Here is a 20,861-nt window from a genome sequence, read left to right on the forward strand (position 1 = left end):
CAATTAGGTCAGAAGCCAGATAGCAGAAGGTTTACAAGAAAGTGAGAGGAGAGTTGAGATATCTGGCACAGACAGCTTTCTCCAGTAGTTTAGCAGAGGAGCCAAGATAGGATAATAAGTGGAAGGCAGAGTAGAATAAAAAAAAATTTTAAGAGAAAAAAAAAAGGGAGCAGAAATTTCCTGAGGCAAAGAATTCTTCAAAGCTCAATCACTAGCAGCTGGAGCAAGCAGAGCTACAAGGCAGATGAAGAAAATATGCTGAGTAGCAACAATTCCATAGGGCTGCCCAACAGAGAGCAGTCTAGTGACAAGTGGGCATGGGCAGCATTAGATGTCCCAGTCCCAGATGTTCTTCTGTCTTACATATACACTCCCTCTGTGTGTGTGCCTGGATGCATATTCCCTGATCACATGACTAACTCCCCCCCCAAAATTATAGGGTAACCTGTGAGAGAATATATATACCTGTGAATGTGGAGGAACTTTTTTTTTTAATCATTTATTTTCCCATGCTGTTTGACTAAGTATATTTTGATTTCCCACTAGGAAAATTAAACCTTAATGGAGGTTCAGAGAAAAAAAACAACAATGTTGTGAGGATTTTTTAAATACAGAAGACAATTTAACATGTTTCTTAGCAGGGAAAGAGCAGAGACTGAGGATTAGAGAGAAAGTGGGGGGGGGTGATGATGATAGCTAATTTTACATAGCACTTACTAAGTGCCAGGCACTGTGCTAAGCATTTTCCAATTATTACCTTATTTGATCTTTAAAACAAACCCGGAAGGTAGGGCTAACATTACCCCTATTTTACAGATGAAGGAACTTAGACAAACAGAGGTTAAATGACTTGCCCACATAACTAGTGTCTTGAAGCCAAATTTGAATGCAGGACTTCCTGACACCACAACCAGTACCCTTTCCGCTATGCCACCTAGTGACCCTGCAGAGTGTCTGGCCAGCAGAGTGTCTGGCAAATATCAAGTGGTTAATAATATGATTAGTGGATGCACCTTAAACTTTTAGGACAAGGGCACTTCAAAGAACTCACAGAATGGACAGATAGAGTCCCACAGTTTAAAATTCTACAAATTACTTACATCAAGAGGAATGGAAGGCTCTCAAGAAATAAATACTGATGATAAAAAAGAAATGCTTCAAATGAGGTAGAAAACATGGTGGTATCTAAAGAAAACAATGTGACCTGCTCACGGTTTTTTTAAAAAACAAACTGAATATGAAAGCAAGGATGAATACAAAAGGCTGGCAAAGTTCTATAAAGTTCTATCAGGAACACTACAACTAGATTAAGGTGAGATTTGGGATGAATCCTAATAATAAGGGGAAAATGTCTTCTCAGCTATATTGGGCACAAAAGAAAAGTCAAAGGAGACACTGAGAGCTTGAAGAATTTGGGATGATAACATCTTAAGACAAAGAGAAGAAAATCTTGAAGGCTTCCTTGCTTTTATGCCATTTACCAAGTCAAGTGATCTTCAAAGTACTAAGTATTCTGAGAGATCTATGATTTCATCTATTTGGATATTCCCTTCACTGTTGTAAATTATAACTCCTCCAACTTTCCTCATGCTATACAATCCCATAAATCTTCCACAAAGGATCTACACAACTAGGTGAAGACCTTTAAATCATCTTTATTAAGTGTGTTGCAGAGTTCCCAGGTACTATATGGGTTGTTCAATTGTTCTCTCCCATTATCAAAGCATGACTAGTCTACCTTTGTTTCCTGTTTGGGCACACACTGGATAGTATCTTTTCAATGTTGGCAATATACAGCAGCATGCTATCTTTACGTTGCTTTTTGAGTTGTCAATTTAATTTTACAAAAGGCCATAAGTGTATTATGATTCATAAACAATAGAGGAATACTGGTGTTAGATAAGAATTTGCAGTAGCAAGTGTTTTAAAAATTTACATTTATCCAAGACTTTAATACTTCCAAAACATTATACATGCCATTTCACTGTATGATAATGAGCAATTCAATTAAGTATTTGGAACTTCAGGTTTCCTAATCTCAAAATTCGAACAAATGAAAAAAATGCAGTATTTAATCCACAGGACTATTTTGAGAATCAAATGAAATAATGGGTTGTGTGAACTTTAAAGCAATATAAAAACACCACGTTTTGTTAATAATAGTATTATTATCACCATTTGACCTGTTCACATTCATTCACTTTGGCAAATAAAAGGCTAGATTCTATAACTCTAAGTGCACTGCTCTTTCCACTATGCCACACTACACCCCTGGTGAGCTCTGAAAGCATTGCACAACTTCTTATGGGCAATAATAGTCCATTTCCTCTTGGACCAAACTCATTGTTGTTGGTAATACCTGTCAAAGAGGCATGTGAAGATGTAGACGGAGATGAAATAGATGAAGAAATAAGATAATATAGATGTAAATTTCCGTATCTAAACCTTTACATATGAGGATACTCCTCTAGCTAGCTATCAAAATCTGGGCAACAGGCATTTTTCATCCATTTACCTTCCCGGACCATCATTTGTAAGGAATATTACTGTGTAGTTATGGGTTGGATTGCGTGATCCCTGAAGTTTCTTCTACCACTAAAATTCTATTTATTTCATGAAACAAAAATCCTAATGTTAAGTAATAGGTTCAATCTTTAACTTTTTTTTTAATCAGAGTTGTTGAATAGAGAAAAAAATAAGCTAAATATACCCTATTGGGGAGACTGAGAAATGGTTTACATATAAAGAATTTATAGTTATACGGTGAGATTGAGGAGACAGTTACTTGTTATCAAATAGTATAACAATAATAAGCAGCTGTCACTAAAGCATGGATTAAAACTAAAAACAACCATTTGTTTAATCTTTCTTTTTAGAGAGACCTAAATGAAACAAAATGAAGACATGGTACGTGCAATAAACATTGAAGAATTTTGCCCTTGGGTGCCTTTTGAATGTCATTCCTTTCTTCTTCTTCAATTTAACTTATATTTGAGTATGTGTTATTTCCATCTCAGTAACTTATAAAGTCCTTGAGAGCAGGGACCATTTAATTTTTCCTGTTTGTTTTTATAGATAAGGAACCTTGCACAATACTCTGAAGGCAGTAGTGGGTTTTTTTCCCTTTTTTTGGCAAGGCAATGAGGGTTAAGTGACTTGCCCAGGGTCACACAGCTAGTACATGTCAAGTATCTGAGGCTGAATTTGAACTCAGGTCCTCCTGAATCTAGAGCTGGCACTTTATCCACTGCACCACCTAGCTGCCCATGAAGGCAGTATTGTAATAAATATTTTTGAAGGGAATCTGTTCTGTAATCTTTTGATTTTCTCATTCCCTTTATATCCCATTGGACATTCATGGAAATAATGTATTTATTAATTAACCATCCAAAGATCAGAAATGTTTCTTACATACCAGTGAATGCTTTTTTCTAGAGCTCAATTCAAAAGTAGTTTGATACAGCATCTCCACAAAATTTTTCAAACATGGAACATTGACTTCATTTTTAACAGCCTAAGTAAAAAGACAAATACATAAAAACTTTAAAAATGAATAAAAGAACAGATTAATAATCTATATAAAATGAAATATACATTGTATTTTTTTAAAGTAGCAATAAACACACTAAAGCCAACCTGAATTTTTCTTTCAATCTGAATTATTTTGTACTTGAAATCATTATCTTTCAAACTATCTAAAAATGCTAGCTAATGAAAGAGGCTGGTTATTTAGCATAAGTGAAGTTTGAATGAGCAATAGTTGATTCTACTTGGCAATGAAAGGTAATTTTGTTTTGTTCTACTGCCACAGGTTGTAACTGCCCCACCTTTTCCCAATGCCACCCCAAAGTTTAACCAGTTGTTTCACAAATTTATACTACTGTTCAGGAAATCCAGACAGGGTGTAAGGACAAATCAATAATAATTCATCAGAATGCTGAAATTTTATTTAATAGCACATATCCATTAAAAACAGTGTTATCATTTTTTATTTTGAAAGATAATAATGTAATTTAATAATAAATAAAACGACCTGGATTCACATGCCTGAATGAAAAAGGAAGAAACAGCACCATCTATGCTAAAATCCTAAAAATTCACAACTAATTTTTTTCAAGAAAACTTTCAAAATTTTAGCTATAAATAAATAATATGCAACTCATATGTGACAGCAATTTATAATTATAAATCACTTTTTACAAACATTATCTCATGTAATCTTTAAAACAGTTTTGCAAGGAATAAAGGCCAAGTATTTATTCTCCCCATTTCCTAGATAAGGAAATAAAAACTCAGCTTGTGATTGGTACAAACAGGACACAAACCCAGTTCTGACTCCAAGTTCAGTATATTTTCAATTATTTCATTATTCAGACAAAATGTTACATATAAACTTGTCCATTTTCACTGTTTCAAAGACTCAGCTGTTTTCATTCACTTGTGTTGCTATCTCTGACACTAAGATCTATATCAGAAATGAGTGCTATAATTAAATACAAAATGTGAACTATTTTTGCATTCAGTAAAACTCGCATTATTAATACCTAGCATTTCTATAGTACTTTAATGTTATTATTACTTTCCGTATTTCCTATTATTTATAAACACACTGTCTACAGGGCATGACAGTTGCCTTTGTGAGAAATACGATATTCTGAGGTACCTAATCATGGGACAGTCTGTAGGTCTGAAAAAGAATCAAAACCCAGTCCAAGTGGGAATTGAATTTGCAACCTAGAACTCATCAGCACCATGATTATCAAATGAAATAACTAATTCAAATATACTTAATTAAATGTATGAATGGAATTATCTTTTTATTCACATGCACATATTGATCATAATGAATGTTAGTAAGTGGAGTAGCAAGATGGTGCAGTGGATAGAACACAAAACTCAGGAGTTAGGAACACTTAAGCTTGAATCTTGCCTCAGACAGTGACCCCAGGTAAATTATTTAACCGCTCTGTAACTCAGTTTCCCCATCTGTAAAATGGGATAATAAGAGCAACTACCTTACAAGGTTGTTGTGAAAAACAAATTACTTCACATATATAAAATGCTTTGGAAACTTTAAAGTTCTTTATAAATGCTAGCTATTGTTTTTATATTAGTTATCAAAAGAAATGAAAATACAATATAGGAGAGTATACTGAAAGTCTGCAACAAAAGGCAAACTGAAGAAATCATAGAGTATAGCTGGGTATTAAAAATAATAATTACAATTGACTGTTTAATCTCACAATTGTTTGCACTAGTTTCAACATAAAAACAAAAATTACAAAATTAGTGTTATATTTAAATACAGCCTAACAATAATGAGAATTATTTCCATATTATTAGTTATTATTATTAGAATATTCCCTAGAGAGTATTAAAATGTCCAATTACTTTGGGCAAAAGTTACAGGGAAATGCAGTGGAATATGTGACTACTAGGACTACTTGAGTTGTAGAAATTACGGGCTTCCCTGAATTCTAGATGATTTGAGTGGCTGATTATTTAGGTGAGGGAAGAAGGGTGCAAAAATAGGAGAGAAGCATTAAGAAATTTCTGAATGGTGGCTTCTCATTATATTATTTCCTCCAAACCTAAATACTATTTTTATCCTAAAAAGATCTTATCTTTAAATTTTAACCTGAGTATGCTGTTGTTTTTTCTATTTTGAGGTTTTTCATCATTGCTCTGATTTTTCTCTTATAACATGACTAATGCAGAAATAGGATTAATGTTATTATGTGTGTGTATGTGTATATATATATATATATATATATATATATCCTATATCAGATTACCTGCTGTCTGGGGGAGGGAGGGAGAAAAATATGAAATTGGAAAGCCTGTATAAACAAAAGTTGAGAACTATCTTTACATGTAATGGGAAAAAAAAATAAAATACTTTATTAATTAAAAAAAAAGTAATCTGTAAAAACAAACAAACAAACAAAAAAATTTTAACCTGAGTAGAATTATTTGCAAGATTGTCAAGAACAACATTTTATGGAGTAATTTCATAATGTGAGTGCTTTTTTTGTTGTTGGTGGTGGTGGTTTTTTGGGGTTTTTTTGTGGGGCAACGAGGGTTAAGTGACTTGCCCAAGGTCACACAGCTAGTAAGTGTCAAGTGTCTGAGGCTGGATTTGAACTTAGGTCCTCCTGAATCCAAGGCCAGTGCTTTACCCACTGCGCCACCTAGTTGCCCATGAGTGCTTTTAAAAGATAATTTGAAAATAACAGAAAACACTTACAGCGGCCACAGGGATGAGAATCTCCACAAATAAACCAGCAAGTGCATGTTTAATGTCTTTATCTTTTACTTCAAGGAAATACTGAGCACATTCCTTAAAGAAAAAAAAATTTTAAATCTTAAAACAAAGTGACATATACTCAACACTTAACTGTAATAATATTAGAGAGATTGTGGAACAGTTTTTAAAATATATTTACTCCATTTCTCAAGGCTATTTCAGAAACCTTAGTTGCATGATAGAAGATCCAAGTATATCCAAATTTAAATTAACACAAGTTATTTTTTATGCAAAAAACCTTGACTTTCATGCACATTAACACATCAATGTAGTTCAGGGAAGAAAACAAAATCACTCTTTTCCTTGCACCCTAGTTCTTAATGTGTATGCATATAAAAAAACTACTTTGAAGAATAGAAAGATCATCTCTATTAAACTGAATAGTAGTATTACCTGCATAAACTGAAATGAGGCTTCAAAGTCTTCTACAGGATACATTTTCACTCGGAAAAATTTCATCCCCATTATTAAACTGATGATACTTTGTACTACGTGTGGGCTTTGTTCCTTTTGTCTCAGTTCCTTCAATTCAGTCACAAATTTCTTCCTCACAGCCTGAAACCTAGATTATAGGAAATTTTTCAGCTTGTTCAAATTTATGCTTTCAATTATAAATAAATTACATGGGATTTTAAGACTGAAATAAAAGTTAATAATCAGAACTTCTCTAAACTCATCACTATGACAAGTATAAAAGGAATCCCATGGAGCTTCTGAGTTTGCTTGTTTTATGACAGGCAAAAACACCTAATTCTCTATTTTGGCAATCTTGTCTCCTATTGAACAATGCTGAGTCCCTCCTGAACTCCAGTCTTGCTTGAGCAGTTAACCTAATGGATGTCCTGGGTGTCCTGTAGGCATCTCAAACTCAACACAGTTAGAACACATTATCTTCCCTTCTGAAACAACCCTTAAACTTTTCTATTCCTTTTTAAAAAAAAATAACATTGTTTATGGGTTTTGTATTTTTATTTATTTTAACATTTACCAATTACAGGGTGGGGTTTTTGTTTTGTTTTTATTTGGAGGGGGGGCAGGACAATGAGGGTTAAGTGACTTGCCCAGAGTCACACAGCTAGTAAGTGTCAAGTGTCTGAGGCCAAATTTGAACTCAGGTCCTCCTGAATCCAGGGCTGGTGCTTTATCCACTGCACCACCGAGCTGCCCCTAAACTTCCCTATTCCAATAAAGGCCCCACCAAGTTCTAATCACGAAAGTTCACAACCTCAGACTAATTCCCAATTCTTCATTCTCCCATATAACCAAACCAAATTTGTTGCCAAGGTAGGCGTGTAAAACTGCCACAGTATCTTTTGCATCTCTCCCTTTAGATCCATTTATATAAAACATACTTGTCAGATGCTTATCAGTTTGTGCTTGTCTCTCCTAGACTAAACTACAACAAGGCCTTCTAATTGGTCACCATGCTTTCGGACTTTCCCCTCTACAAATCATCATGCACACAACTGCTAAGATAATCTTCTTAAATCACAGGTCTAACAGTGATGTCCCTTTCCACCTCATGATTCTTAGAGGGCTCTCTAACACCTCCAGGATAAAATACAAACTTCTCAGCTCGGCATTTAAGGCTCAACCTCAACACGGTTGTACCCTACCTTTCCATATTATACTCCCCACAAACAATTTATGCTTCAACCAACCTCAGCATTCCACCTTTGCAAAGGCAATCCCACATGCCTATACTCTACTCCCTCCACACTTCTATCTTTTAAAATCCTTAGCTTCCTTCGAGGAATAATTCATGCCCCACCTTCTGTAGAAAATCTTTATTGAATCCATTAATATTTCATTCAAACAACCTCTTCAGATTATCATTCAGTTATTTATGTAAATAGTGTGTCCTAAGCAAGCCCGTTCTCCTAGTAGCATATGAGCTCTAAGGGAGCAATTGTTTTTTATTTTTCTTTTGTATCCCCAGTGCTTATCACAAGCCTTGCATAATTTTAAAAAACTAATCCAGACTTATGATTTTATCTGTGTGAGAAAACTCCTATACTAATCCTATACAGTCTTAGAGAGATTCAAAGGGCATTAACAGGTTAAGTGACCTGACCATGACAATAGAGGCAGGGCTTAAACCCAAGGCTTCCCTGGGCCATTCCCGGAAGCACCAAGCTATGGTGTGTATATGACCAATTATATAATCATATAATCAAGAAGAATCCATTGGTCTTGTACCTTGTGAATCTTAGTGTACTAAGAATATAAAAACAAACATATAGTATTAACTTATGGATTATCAGAATTTTGTCTTTACTGCCCAAAACAAAGTCAAATAACAAAAAAAAATTTTTTAAAGTCATCTAAATTAATTAAATTAAATGTAAAAGTCATCTAGCAGTTTGGCTAAAAACTTTCAACACTTTACCTCAGCAATTGATAAAAGCTTCTTTACTTTGAGTAACTAATCCAGCTGAAAAACTGTCAGAGGAAATAATGTCTGACTAATTTATGTGACATCAAGTGGCAAGTGCTTTCTCAAAGTCCTCTCATTTACCAGGGTAAAAACACAATCTTTTCTTCATGTAAACTGACAAGAAGATGGTCTAGAACTTTACTAGACAGAAGACAGGAAACCCAACTTTTTCAAGTAGGGCAATTCTTAAAGATGAAATCTAGTTCATCCTCAATTTTCAGCACAATCAATTCCTCTGCAAAGTTTCATAAAGCAAATGATTGTAAAGGAAATCATATTTTCCTATAGGAGCAATATTATGAGAAGATGTATTCCTGGTGAAAAATCTGTAATGAAATGAGTCATGGTTGTGACGTCTGTCCCACAAGTAAAGATGAAACAGTTATTATTGTTTGGGCGCTGGATAGGCAATTTCTCTAGTGTGGGAAACACCAAGTAAAGATACCTCTTTCTAACAACATAAATGGGGAAATGCTCTCATCATTTTATAGAGTTTTCTGAGAAAATGAGAAGTTGCTTGTGCAGGGTTATACAGCCAGTATCAAGTAAACAAGCATTTATTAAACCCTTTATCAGGTATCAGTGTGTATACAATAGGACTGCAACCCAGATCTTCCTGACTCCCAAGGTGACTCTCTTTCCATTCTGCCACATTAGCTGTCACAACAATTAGAGACTTTGACAATCATTTACATTTAAGTTAAAATCACATAAAATAGACATAGACTTAATTCATAAGGAGGAGGTCCTTAATGGAGAAAAGTGTTCTATCTACAGAATATACCATGAATGAGACCTATAAGTCACATGTAGCTGTAATAGATATTCATTAGGTACCTAATTTAAGAATACTTTTGCTCCCATTCTTTAGAACTTAGAAAGGCCCTTAGGAAGATTATTTGGATTTCCTGGATCTTTTTAAAAAACAACAACAAAAACGAGTTCAAGGAAGTTTGAGCTGATGCCTTCTTTTTATCTTAATTAATTTCCTTGTGATTTATTTACAGACCATGGACTTACTTAAAAATACTACAGGCAGGGGTAGCTAGGTAGCACAGTGGATAGAGCACCAGCCCTGGATTCAGGAGGATCTGAGTTCAAATTTGACCTCAGACACTTGACACTTACTAGCTGTGTGACCTGGGCAAGTCACTTAACCCCCACTGCCCCACAAAAAATTAAATAAGTAAATAATTTTTTTAAAACTACAGGCAGATGCTCAGTACAAATTTATTGCTGTTGTTAACTATAATCATGACAAGGATGTTTCTCTAAGGAAAAATATGGGCTGAAGGTTAACCCTTCTCGTTCTTTTTTTTTTTAATCCTTTCATAGGCCCTCAAAAGTTCTCAAAGTTATCATGGTTATCAGATCAAAAATGGCCACTTATAAATTCTTTATTTGACTCAGTTCACAACAATTGTTATGAATCAAAGCATTTCAGATTTCACTAGAAAACGATAAAAAACAATTCAGATCATTAAAGCCTTTTAAAAAAGAAATCCGTTTAGCATCTTTTACACAATTGCTCCAGTATAAGATATAATTTTGCCTTCCTGTGGATAGTTAACCATAACTAATGGACAAAGGTGGTGAAAAGTTTATTCTGTATGGTTATAATTTATACATAATCTATTAATTAGTTAATTAAGAACTTTTCCCCACTCTACATGTAATTGTAACATCAATTTTTCAAATTTTGTATTCCAAATTCTCTTCTTCCCTCCCTATCCCCCCATTAAGAACTCAAGCAATTCAATATAAGTTATACATAGACATAATCTAACGAATAGAAAAGCCAAGTAGCAAAAAGGATAGACTACATACTAATTTACAATACTATGGAAATATTCAAAGTGGATCTACATGGCATAATTATTAATAATTGCTACTGAAAAGAGTAAAAAAATACTGAAAATTGAATCAAACAAAAAGGGATTAAAAAAAACTTACTTTGACTGAGCAAGAACCCCTATCACTTCTGCATATAAATCGGCAATAATATGCACATTCCCAGTGTTGGTTCCTGAATACCTAAAGCAATTAAATACATGAGAAAATAATAAAAGTATAACAAAATTTTATCTATATAGTACAATTTCTCTCAAATTCTTCTTACTATTTTGAAAACTCAATTAAATGGTAAAGTATTAGAAGCATCTTTTTTCACACATTTTCCTTGGATTATTAAAAAGGGACATTTTAAGTTTGTCTAGATTTTTATTGAACCCAAAATCAATTTCAAATCTCTTTCAGGATGAATGTAAGCAAAGGTTACAAGATATCCTAAACTCAAGATGAGAATAACAATATGTATGATTTTTGTATCTCTACAACTTAGCAAGTCTCACTTATATTGAGATATCTCCCCCTCCACCCATTGTAAATTCTTTATAAAATATTCTCTGTAAATGTTGTATCTTCAACAAGTCTTTTGGGCCAAAAATTTGGATCTCTAAAACAAAACTGCATATACAAATACAACTCTCTAACACTCTCTCTCTCTCTCTCTCTCTCACACACACACACACACACACACACACACACACACGCACAATCAAAATTCAGATTAATAAAAACATTAACAATTGAGATGAATATTTGACTTACCCTTCCTTATGTTTAAAGTGCTTAAAAGCCAAGTTTAAAACTTCATGAACTAAGGGATCTGGCACTGGATGAACAGGAATCTAAGGGGAGAACGCATCTAATTCAATAAACAAAAAAATCCTAATAATTTGTTCATTAGATTATTTCTAATACTTTATGACAATTTAATTGAAATCTTCCATCAGAATCTATATCATGCAGTTGATGATTAATTTGTGCATTATTTCTATTATTTTATAATGTCCCAATTGATTTAAATTTAAACTTAAGCTAGGGTTCTTCAAAATTATAAAAACCAGTAGAATCATGTGCTGTGCATTAAAATAATGTAGGAAGGCTACACTCATTTATTTCAATGTTGCTCATATGAGAATATAAGAATTGCAATACTGTACTACAAGCGGTCCATTTAGCGTGGTATTTCACTAACTACAACAGCCCAGAAAATTCAGCTGTGAGTTGTCACTGTACTCTTTCCTGATGTCAGTTTACATAGAATCAATCCGGATTTACCAAGTGCTTACAATGAAGGAGACTTGCCAAAGGGATAATTAGGGTTTGGGTTGAATGAAACAATATTTACTTTCTAGGAACTACTCCTGGGGCCATGTAGCATAATGAATGAAGTGCTGGAATTGGATCCAGAAAGGCCACAGCCTGACTCTTCTACTTATTATTTATGTGACCAAGGGGAAATCACTTAGATTCTCTAATCCTGCTTCATTTTTTGGTAAAAGGGAGATAATTATACTGGCAGTACTTACACCTCACAGGATTGTTAAAAGAGATCATTGTGTGTAAAACACAAAGTATCCTCATGATATAATATAAATGCCAGCTTATCCATTTAAAAAATTCATTTACATTTCTTTCAGGAGCTTTTGCTTGTGGTATTGATTTTCCTAAGTTTATTTCATGCCACATGAAAGTATTACTTTCACTAGTGTGTCCTAAACCTACCTTGATCAAATTTCCCCATATTCTGATACCATCAAATTCTGGTAACAAGTGTATGCTCACTCTATCCATGATGCTCATGACAAGGACATATTTGAATCTCATCTGCTTCAGTCTTCCTACTTCCAGAGTAAAGAAGCCCAATGACCTTTCTGATCATTCGAATTTCTATTTTCTGAACATTCTCTAGATAGATTATCTTTCTTGAGGTAAGGAAACCAAAAATTGCAGAGTATTCGGGTATGGATACGTTCCAATTTTATTTAAGTGTTAAGTGCATACATTCTGTTTTGTTTCCAATACATTTTTTCATCATTTTTTATTTTGGCTATTTCAGCAGAACATGGGGAACAATCTACAATGACTGCTACTTCCTATGCCTAGTTTCTAAATGACAGCTCAGAGCCTTTCATTTTAGGGTCTGAATTAGTGCTACATTAAATGCATTACCTTGTGCTTAACAGACAATGAATTCTATCTGCAAGTCACTTCTCTACTAGACTCATTAAGTTTTCCTAGGGTCTATCCTTGTCTTGTCGGCTTTTAATTACCCAGAAGTCTGAAATGCAATCAACAGGTTTAGCTAATTTTACAATGTGCAACCTTCTTTTAGTCCTTTTTAAAGATATTTTTTAAAGAATATGCCTACCATGGATCACTGAGGAACTGGCTCATATATGGGAAAAGTACCCCTTTGTTCTTAGCTTTTGTTTCTTGTCTTTAAGACCATGCAAAAACTCAATTCAATGGTGACTCAATTTTTAAAATAACCATTTACATGAAACCTAGTCAAAGGCTTAAAGTCTAACTTAGTTATAATCCACCTATTCCTTTTTATCCATATGTCTTTCTACTAACTGCCTCCCCTTAAATTTGAGTTCTTCAAAAGTACAACATGCTGCCACAGGAGCCAAATGCTCCTTACCAGGGGTAAGTTGCCGAGTTATAGGTTGGACCAGATGAGCTCTAAAGGTCTTTTTAATTTTGAGATTCCATATGAGTTGTGAGGATCAAAGGAGACATACATGTAAGAGTGCTTTATAACTACAAAATACTATGTAAATATAGTTGTAAAACCACTAATTAGTAGTTTTTCCCAAGTCATCTCTTAGAACAGTTCAGGGCTAAAGTCTGAATCATCTCCTTTTGGGTTCCTAGACTATTAATCCTAGAAATCAGTACTTTAAACGGCCGTGCTCTCTAGAATTTCACTAAAACCCTACCCTGACATGCCATTGTTATGTGGAGGTGACCCTGAGTTCCTAAAAATTTATGTCGCAAAAGTACAAATTCTGGCAGGTCCCATCCATGTTAGCAGCAAGCTTCCAAAATGACGGAAGGTATATGTTAGGTTTCTTGTCTGAAGAGTAGCTTTGCTAGGTTTAAGGGAATAAAAAGTCATGGGGAAGATTTTAGGATCAAATTATACGCAAAAATTCTGACAAATTTGGGTTTGACTCACTTTTCGTAAATATGCAGTATTTTATTTTAAATAATATAAGCATGTCAATCTACTAGAAGGACAGATCCAGTAATTTACTGATACTCTACTATAGTCAACTACATAGATCCCTTATTTTTTCTCCTTCCCCCTTTCCAATATCAGAGGGAAATATCAGCAGTGGAAAGGACTAGGAAAGGCCTCCTAGAGAAGATGGGATGAGATGAAATGAGTCAAGAAGGAAGCCATATCACAAAAACATTACAAAAAAACCCCACACCATTCATAGAGGCACTGTGAAAGAATATTTGGAACTGGAAGTAAAAAAGGGTGTCTGGGAATATTGGGGTAGGCTAAAGAAGAAAGAGAAAACTATGTGAGTCACAGAGCATACTTAGTTCTCAGAAAATGAATATATGTTCTTTCAGCCTACTTTAGTAAATGAGATATTTTATACTAAAACAATACAATATAATACATAGGAAGAAAGAGAAATGATAGAGAATAAGGAATACAGGGTATATATGCTTCAAAAAATTTTTAAACCCAATTATATCACAGGCTAAATAAATAATAGCTATAAAACTCTAAATATCTAAGTGAAATATATAGATTTTATGGAAAAAATTTAAAATAAGAGTTCACAAAAACAAGAGCTTACCTGTTTCAGAACTTCTACTAAAACTAAACAAAAAATGAAATCTACAGCTAAATCCCTCCTTTCAAGTAGGTAATCTCTTTCACGTTGCTGTTCATCCCTAAAACAATAATTCAGAATATAATGAAAATTGTAAATGAATGAAATTCTAATCAAATGAAGATACAATTTTTTTATTGAATGTTCATGTACAAGCCAGTACTATACTATACTATTTGACGTACTTTTTTGAATATGATAAATCCCATTTTAAGACCATATCACATGTCAAATTTTTTAGCTTTGTGTCACAGATCAGGTCAGAGTCATGGCACTGAGTTTGGAAAGTTTAATGACGTGCCACCACAAATAATTCCAGAATATTCCCCAGCCATACACCCTTATTCTGAAGCAACACCTGGAGTGATGCAGTAGAAAAGTTCTATCGTGTCCAAACCCTAGTTCCGATTCCCACGTATCACTTGGTATTTCTAACTTGAAGCATCAAATTCCCTCAAAATGCTAAAACAGCCAACTGGCTTTGGAACCATAAAAATATACAAGTGATATTACTTATTACTTATGGATGGTCAGAGCAAGCTGTTCTTAAAAATAAGTAACATGGATTTGATAGACATTTTAAAAAAACACTTACCCCTTAGATTTTGTGCTAGATCGGGGCCTATATTCATAGGATTCATCTTCAGTTCCATTTTGACGTCTATACCAGTCAAACAAGGTGCGAAGTAAAGATGGGAGACAGTGCTCTGCTACTGAGCTCATGGAGCTTATCAACTGGAAAAGACAAGATATTTATTATTAAGATTACAAAATTCAAATAAATAAACATATGGATAAATTTTTTTAAAAATTACAAAATACAATATTAAAAGTTCTACTTGGATTCATTAAATTTCCTGCCTCCAGTCTTTCTGTTCTCTAATCCATTCCTACACAAATGTCAGACCACTATACCTTTTTTCTTTTTCAAAAATAAATTTAATTATTTTAAACATTATTTTAAAAAATGTTGAGTTCTAAACTCTCTCCCCTTTGTCTGCCCCTACCCCACCCATTGAGAAGGTAAGAAATGTGATATCAATTATACATGTGAAATTCACACAAAACATATTTCTAAATTAGCCATGCTGTAGGGAAAAATAAAGCAAGAAAAATAGAGAAAGAAAATTATGCTTCAATCTGTACTCATACTCCATCAATTCTCTTTCTGCAGTTGGATAGCATTTTTCATAAGTTCTTTGGAATTGTCTTGTATCATTGCAGTGATCAGAATAGCCAAGTCACTCACACTTAATTACCTTACAATATTGCTGTTACTATGTACAATGTTCTCCTAGTTCTGGTTCATTTTACATCAGTTCATATAAGTCTTTCCAGGTTTTGTTAAAACCATCCTACTTGTCATTTATTATAGTATTCCACCACAATCAAATACCACAATGTGTTCAGCCATTCTCCAATTGATGGGAATCCTCCCAACTTCTAATTCTTTTGCCACTACTAAAAGAGCTGCTATAAATATATTTTTTTACAAGTAGGTCTTTTTCCTTTTTGTTTTTTATCTCTTTGGGATACAGTCCTAATAGTGGTATTGCTGGATCAAAGGGCATGCACAACTGTATAGTCCTTTGAGCAAAATTACAAATTGCTCTTCAGAATGGTTAGATCAGTTCACAATATCACCAACAATGCATTAGTGCCCCAATTTTCCCATACTGTCTCAAACATTTCTCAGTTTCCTTTTCTGTCACATTTGTCAACCTGATAGGTATGAAAAAAAATTAAAAACCTCGAGTTTTTAAAATTTGCATTTCTCTAATCAACAGAAATTTAGTGCATTTTTAAAAATGTAACTATTGCTAGCTTTGATGTCTTCCTCTAAAAAATCCTCTTCATATCCTTTTAACATTTATCAATTGGGGAATGGCTCTTATTTTTATAAATGTAGCTCAGTTTTCAATGTATTTGAGAAATGAGGCCTCTAACAGAGAAACTTGCTATATAATTGTTTTTTCCCAGTTTTCTGTTTTCTTTCTAATCTTGACTCCATTGGTTTTGTTTGGGCAAACTCTTTTTCATTTAATGGAATCAAAATTATCCATTTTGGTTCTCATGATCCCCTCTCTCTAGAGCTCTCTTGTTTGGCCATAAATTCTTCCCTTATCCATATATCTGACAGGTAAAATTTTACATGCTCTTCTACTTTACTTATGGTATCACCCTTCATGTGTAAATCACGTGCCTGTTTTGCCTTTAGCTTGCTATACAGTGTGAGATGTTGGTACATGTCTAGTTTCTACCAACCTGCTTTCCAGTTTTCCCAGCAATTTTTGCTGAGTAGTTAGTTCTCTTTTTTGATGATTACTTTTTTATTTTTGCATTTAGTATCTTCCCCCCAATTACATGTAAAAACAATTGTCAACATTCATTTTTAAAACTTTGAGTTCCAAATTGTCTCTCTTCTTCCTTCCCAACCCCCCTCAATTAGAAGGCAAGCAATTCAATATAGGTTATACAAGCATAGTCATGCAAAACATATTTCCACATTAGTCATGTTGTGATAGAAGACAGACAAAAAAAACTTCTCAAGAAAAATAAAGAAAGTAAAAAAAAGTGCACTTCAATCTGTATTCAGTCAGACACCATCAGTTCTTTCTCTGGGGATGGATAGCATTTTTCATCCTAAGTTCTTTAAAGTTGTCTTAGATCACTGTATTGTGGAGAAAAGCTAAGATTCATAGCTGATCATCTTACAATTTCACTATTACTTGTACAATGTACATTTTATTTTGCATCAGCTCATGTAAGTCTTTCTAGGTTTTTCTGAGAGCATCTCGTTCATCAGTTCTTATAGCACAATAGTATTCCATCATAATCACACAATTTGTTCAACCATTCCCCTATTGATGGGCATCCCCTCAATTTTCCATTCTTTGACACCAGAAAATAGTTACTATAAATGTTTGTACCTATAGTTCCTTTTCTTTTTTGCTTTTATAATATCTCTTTTTAGATACAGACCTTGAAGCAGTACTGCCAGGTCAAAGGTTTTGCTTGATTTTACAGCCCTTTGGGCATAGTTCCAAATTGCTTTATAGAATTGCTGAATCAGCTCACAACTCCACCAACAGTGCATTAATATCTCATTTTTTCCACATCCCCTCCAATATTTGTCATTTTCCTTTTCTATCCTATTTGCCAATTTAACAGGGATGAGGTAGGACCTCAAAATTGTTTTAGTTTGCATTTCTCCAATCAATAGTGATTTAGAGCATTTTTTCATATGGCTATAGTTTTTTATTACTTTATCTGAAAACTGTTCATACCTTTTGATAATTTATCAATTGGGAAATGGCTCTTATTTCTATGAATTCGACTCAGTTCTCTATGTTTGAGAAACTTACTTCAATTTTTTTTAACATTTATTATTGCTAATTGTATTTCCCTCCATCCTATTCCTCGCTTTGTTTATTTTATTCTCTCTCTATTTTCACTGTTACTCCTCAAAAGTGTTTTGCTTCCCCCCAAGTTTTTGCCCCTCTCCAATCTGCCCTCCCTTCTATCACCACCCCTCCCCTTTTTTTATCCCCTTCCTGTCCTACCGTCCTACAGAGATAGATAGATTTCTATACCCAGTTGAGTAAGTATGTTATTCCCTTAGAGCCAATTTGGATGAGAGTAAGGTTCACTTACTCCTCTCACACCCCCATCATCCCCTCCACTGTAAAAGCTTTTTCTTGCCTCTTTTATGTGAGATAATTTGCCTCATTCTACCTTTCCCTTTCTCTCATTGCATTCCTCTCTTACCCCTTAATTTTATTTGAAAAAATATAATCCCTTCACAGTCAATTCACACCTATGCCCTTTGTCTATACATACTCCTAATTACCCTAATAATTAGAAAGTCCTTAGGAGTTATAAGTACCATTTTCTCATGTAGGAATAAAAACAGTTTAATCTTATTTCTCTTTTCTTTTTATCTTTTCATGCTTCTCTTGAGTCTTGTATTTGAAAGTCAAATTTTCTATTCAGCTCTGGTCATTTCATCAAGAATTTAAGTACTTTATTTCACTGAATGTTCACTCCTGAAGTTTTATATTCAGTTTTGCTGGGTAGGTGACTGTTGCCTACAATACTAGCTCCTTTTTGCCCTCTGGAATATCATATTCCAAGCCGTTCAAAACTTTAATGCAAAAGTTACTAAATCTTGTGTTATTCTGACTATGGCTCCACAACACTCGAATCATTTCTTTCTGGCTGCCTGCAATGTTTTCTCCTTGACCTGGGAGCCCTAGAATTTGGCTATCATATTCCTGGGAGTTTTCATTTTGAGATCTCTTTCAGGTTCTTTCTATTTCTATTTTACTCCATGGTTCTAGAATATCAGGACAGTTTTCCTTGATAATTTCTTGAAAGATGATGTCTAGGCTCTTTTTTTGATCATGGTTTTCAGGTAGTCCAATAATTTGCAAATTATCTCTCCTGTATCTATTTTCCAGGTCAGTTGTCTTTTTAATGATAGTACACATTATCTTCTATTATTTTATTCTTTTGGTTTTGTTTTATTGTTTTGATCTCTCATAAAGTCATTAGCTTCCATTTGGTCAATTCTAATTTTTAAGGAATTATTTTCTTCAGTAAGCTTTTGTACCTCTTTTTCCATTTGGTCAATTATACTTTTTAAGAAGTTTTTTTCTTCAGTAAATTTTTGTGCCTTTTCCCCCAACTTGGCCAGTTCTGCTTTTTGATGCATTCTTCTCCTCCACTGGCTTTTTGTACCTCTTTTACCATTTGGCCTTGTCTGTTTTTTAAAGTGTTATTTTCTTCAGTTTTTTTTTTCTGTCTTTGGTAAACTAAGCTATTGACTCTCTTTTCATGATATTCTCGCGTCATTCACATTTCTCTTCCCAATTTTTCCTATACCACTCTTACTTGATTTTCAAAGTCATTTTGAGCCTTTCCATGGCCTGACATATTCTTCTTAGAGGCTTTGGATGCAGAAGCTTTGACTTTGCTGTTTTTTTCTGAGTGTGTGTTTTGATCTTCCTTGTCACCATAGTAACTTTCTATTGTCAGACTTTTTTTTCTGCTGTTTGCTCATTTTCCTAGCCTATTTCTTGACTTCTAATCTTTGTTAAAGTGGGGTTGTGTTTCCAGGGTAGAGGGAATTCTGTTCCAAGGTTCAAGGGCTGTCTGCAGTTTTTGTTTGTTTTTTTCAGAGATACCTGCAAGTTTTCAGTTTTTCCAAGAGGGTATCATCTAAGGAGATGTGTTTACTATTCTCCTGGCTTGTGCTCTGGTCTGTAAGTAACCATAAGTACTCTTTCCTGCCCTGAATTGTCACAAGGTCCCTACTCTACTGTGGCCCCAAGCTTTGGAATACCAGTACTCCTCCTTGCCCAGGGACTGCCACCCAGGACTGCAACCCAGATCTGAGTATGGGAAAAGCAACAGAGTCCTGCCCCCAGTGCCAACAAAGAGACCGCTATAATCTCCTTCAGGTCAGTTGTTTGACCCCCTTACCATCTGTCTGCTGAGAGCTCAGGAAGCAACTGCTGCCACTGCAGATTCAGGGGCTCCCAAGGCTTGCTCCTAGTTTGTTGGGGCTGGACTGTGATGGCGTGGCCTGTGGTAGACTGTGATCCACTTTCACCCCACTGCAACAGACCTTTCCTGCTGACCTCCTAGGTTGTTTTTGGCTGGAAAATTATTTCACTCTGTCCTTTTGTGGGTTCTGCCACTTCAGGAATTGTTTTATAGCTTTATTTAAAGGTGTTTGGTAAGAGCTCAAGCAAATAGCTGCCTTTTCTTCACCTCCTTCCCAAATAAAGCTTGGATCTTGAGTTTATTCAAAACTAGGTTACTATAGTGATTTACTACTTGTGACTTATGTACCTAATCTATTCTACCAAGCCACCACTCTATTTCTTATCCAGTACCAGATTGTTTTCATGACTACCATTTTGTAATATGGTCTGAAATCTGGTACTGTTAGGCCAAAGCTTCTTGAACTGTGGGTCACAAAATATTTTGTCTATAAATATTTGATTTGTATATTTATTTTATATATATATGTACCCAGGGTCACGTAAAAATTTCTTAGGCAAAAAAGGATTGGGGTGCACATTGTTTTCCATTGATTCCCTTGATATTCTTGACCTTTTGTTCTTCCAGATGAATCACTGGTTTTTTCTAGCTCTATAAAATAATTTTTGGTAGTTTGATTGTGGTAGTATTAAATAAGTAAATTAATTTAGGCAGAATTGTCATTTTTATTATATTAGCTTGTCCTACCCCTGAGCAATTAATATTTCTACAAATGTTTAGACCTCAAACTGGTATTCCTAAAGTATAAATCTCACAACATAACTTCCCTGCTCAAGAACTTCCAATGGCTCACTGCTATTGACTATTTGGTATTCAAAGCCTTACCACATTACTCTCCTATACA

General features: G+C 34.3%; 1 protein-coding gene across 4 annotated transcripts in view; it reads right to left on the reverse strand.

The window, feature by feature from the left end:
* FRYL (FRY like transcription coactivator) overlaps positions 1–20,861 on the reverse strand; it is a 194,466-nt gene that overhangs the window by 144,438 nt on the left and 29,167 nt on the right. For all 4 annotated transcript variants that reach the window (XM_043970629.1, XM_043970630.1, XM_043970632.1 and 1 more), the window contains exons 4-10: positions 15,045–15,184; positions 14,414–14,510; positions 11,355–11,434; positions 10,698–10,778; positions 6,701–6,869; positions 6,248–6,340; positions 3,416–3,514 (exon numbers count right to left, since the gene is read on the reverse strand). In XM_043970629.1, the coding sequence (XP_043826564.1) occupies positions 3,416–3,514; positions 6,248–6,340; positions 6,701–6,869; positions 10,698–10,778; positions 11,355–11,434; positions 14,414–14,510; positions 15,045–15,184 (759 nt within the window). The remainder of the gene's footprint in view (positions 1–3,415; positions 3,515–6,247; positions 6,341–6,700; positions 6,870–10,697; positions 10,779–11,354; positions 11,435–14,413; positions 14,511–15,044; positions 15,185–20,861) is intronic.

This window comes from Dromiciops gliroides, chromosome 6 (genome assembly GCF_019393635.1).
Source record: "Dromiciops gliroides isolate mDroGli1 chromosome 6, mDroGli1.pri, whole genome shotgun sequence".
NCBI lineage: Eukaryota > Metazoa > Chordata > Mammalia > Microbiotheria > Microbiotheriidae > Dromiciops > Dromiciops gliroides.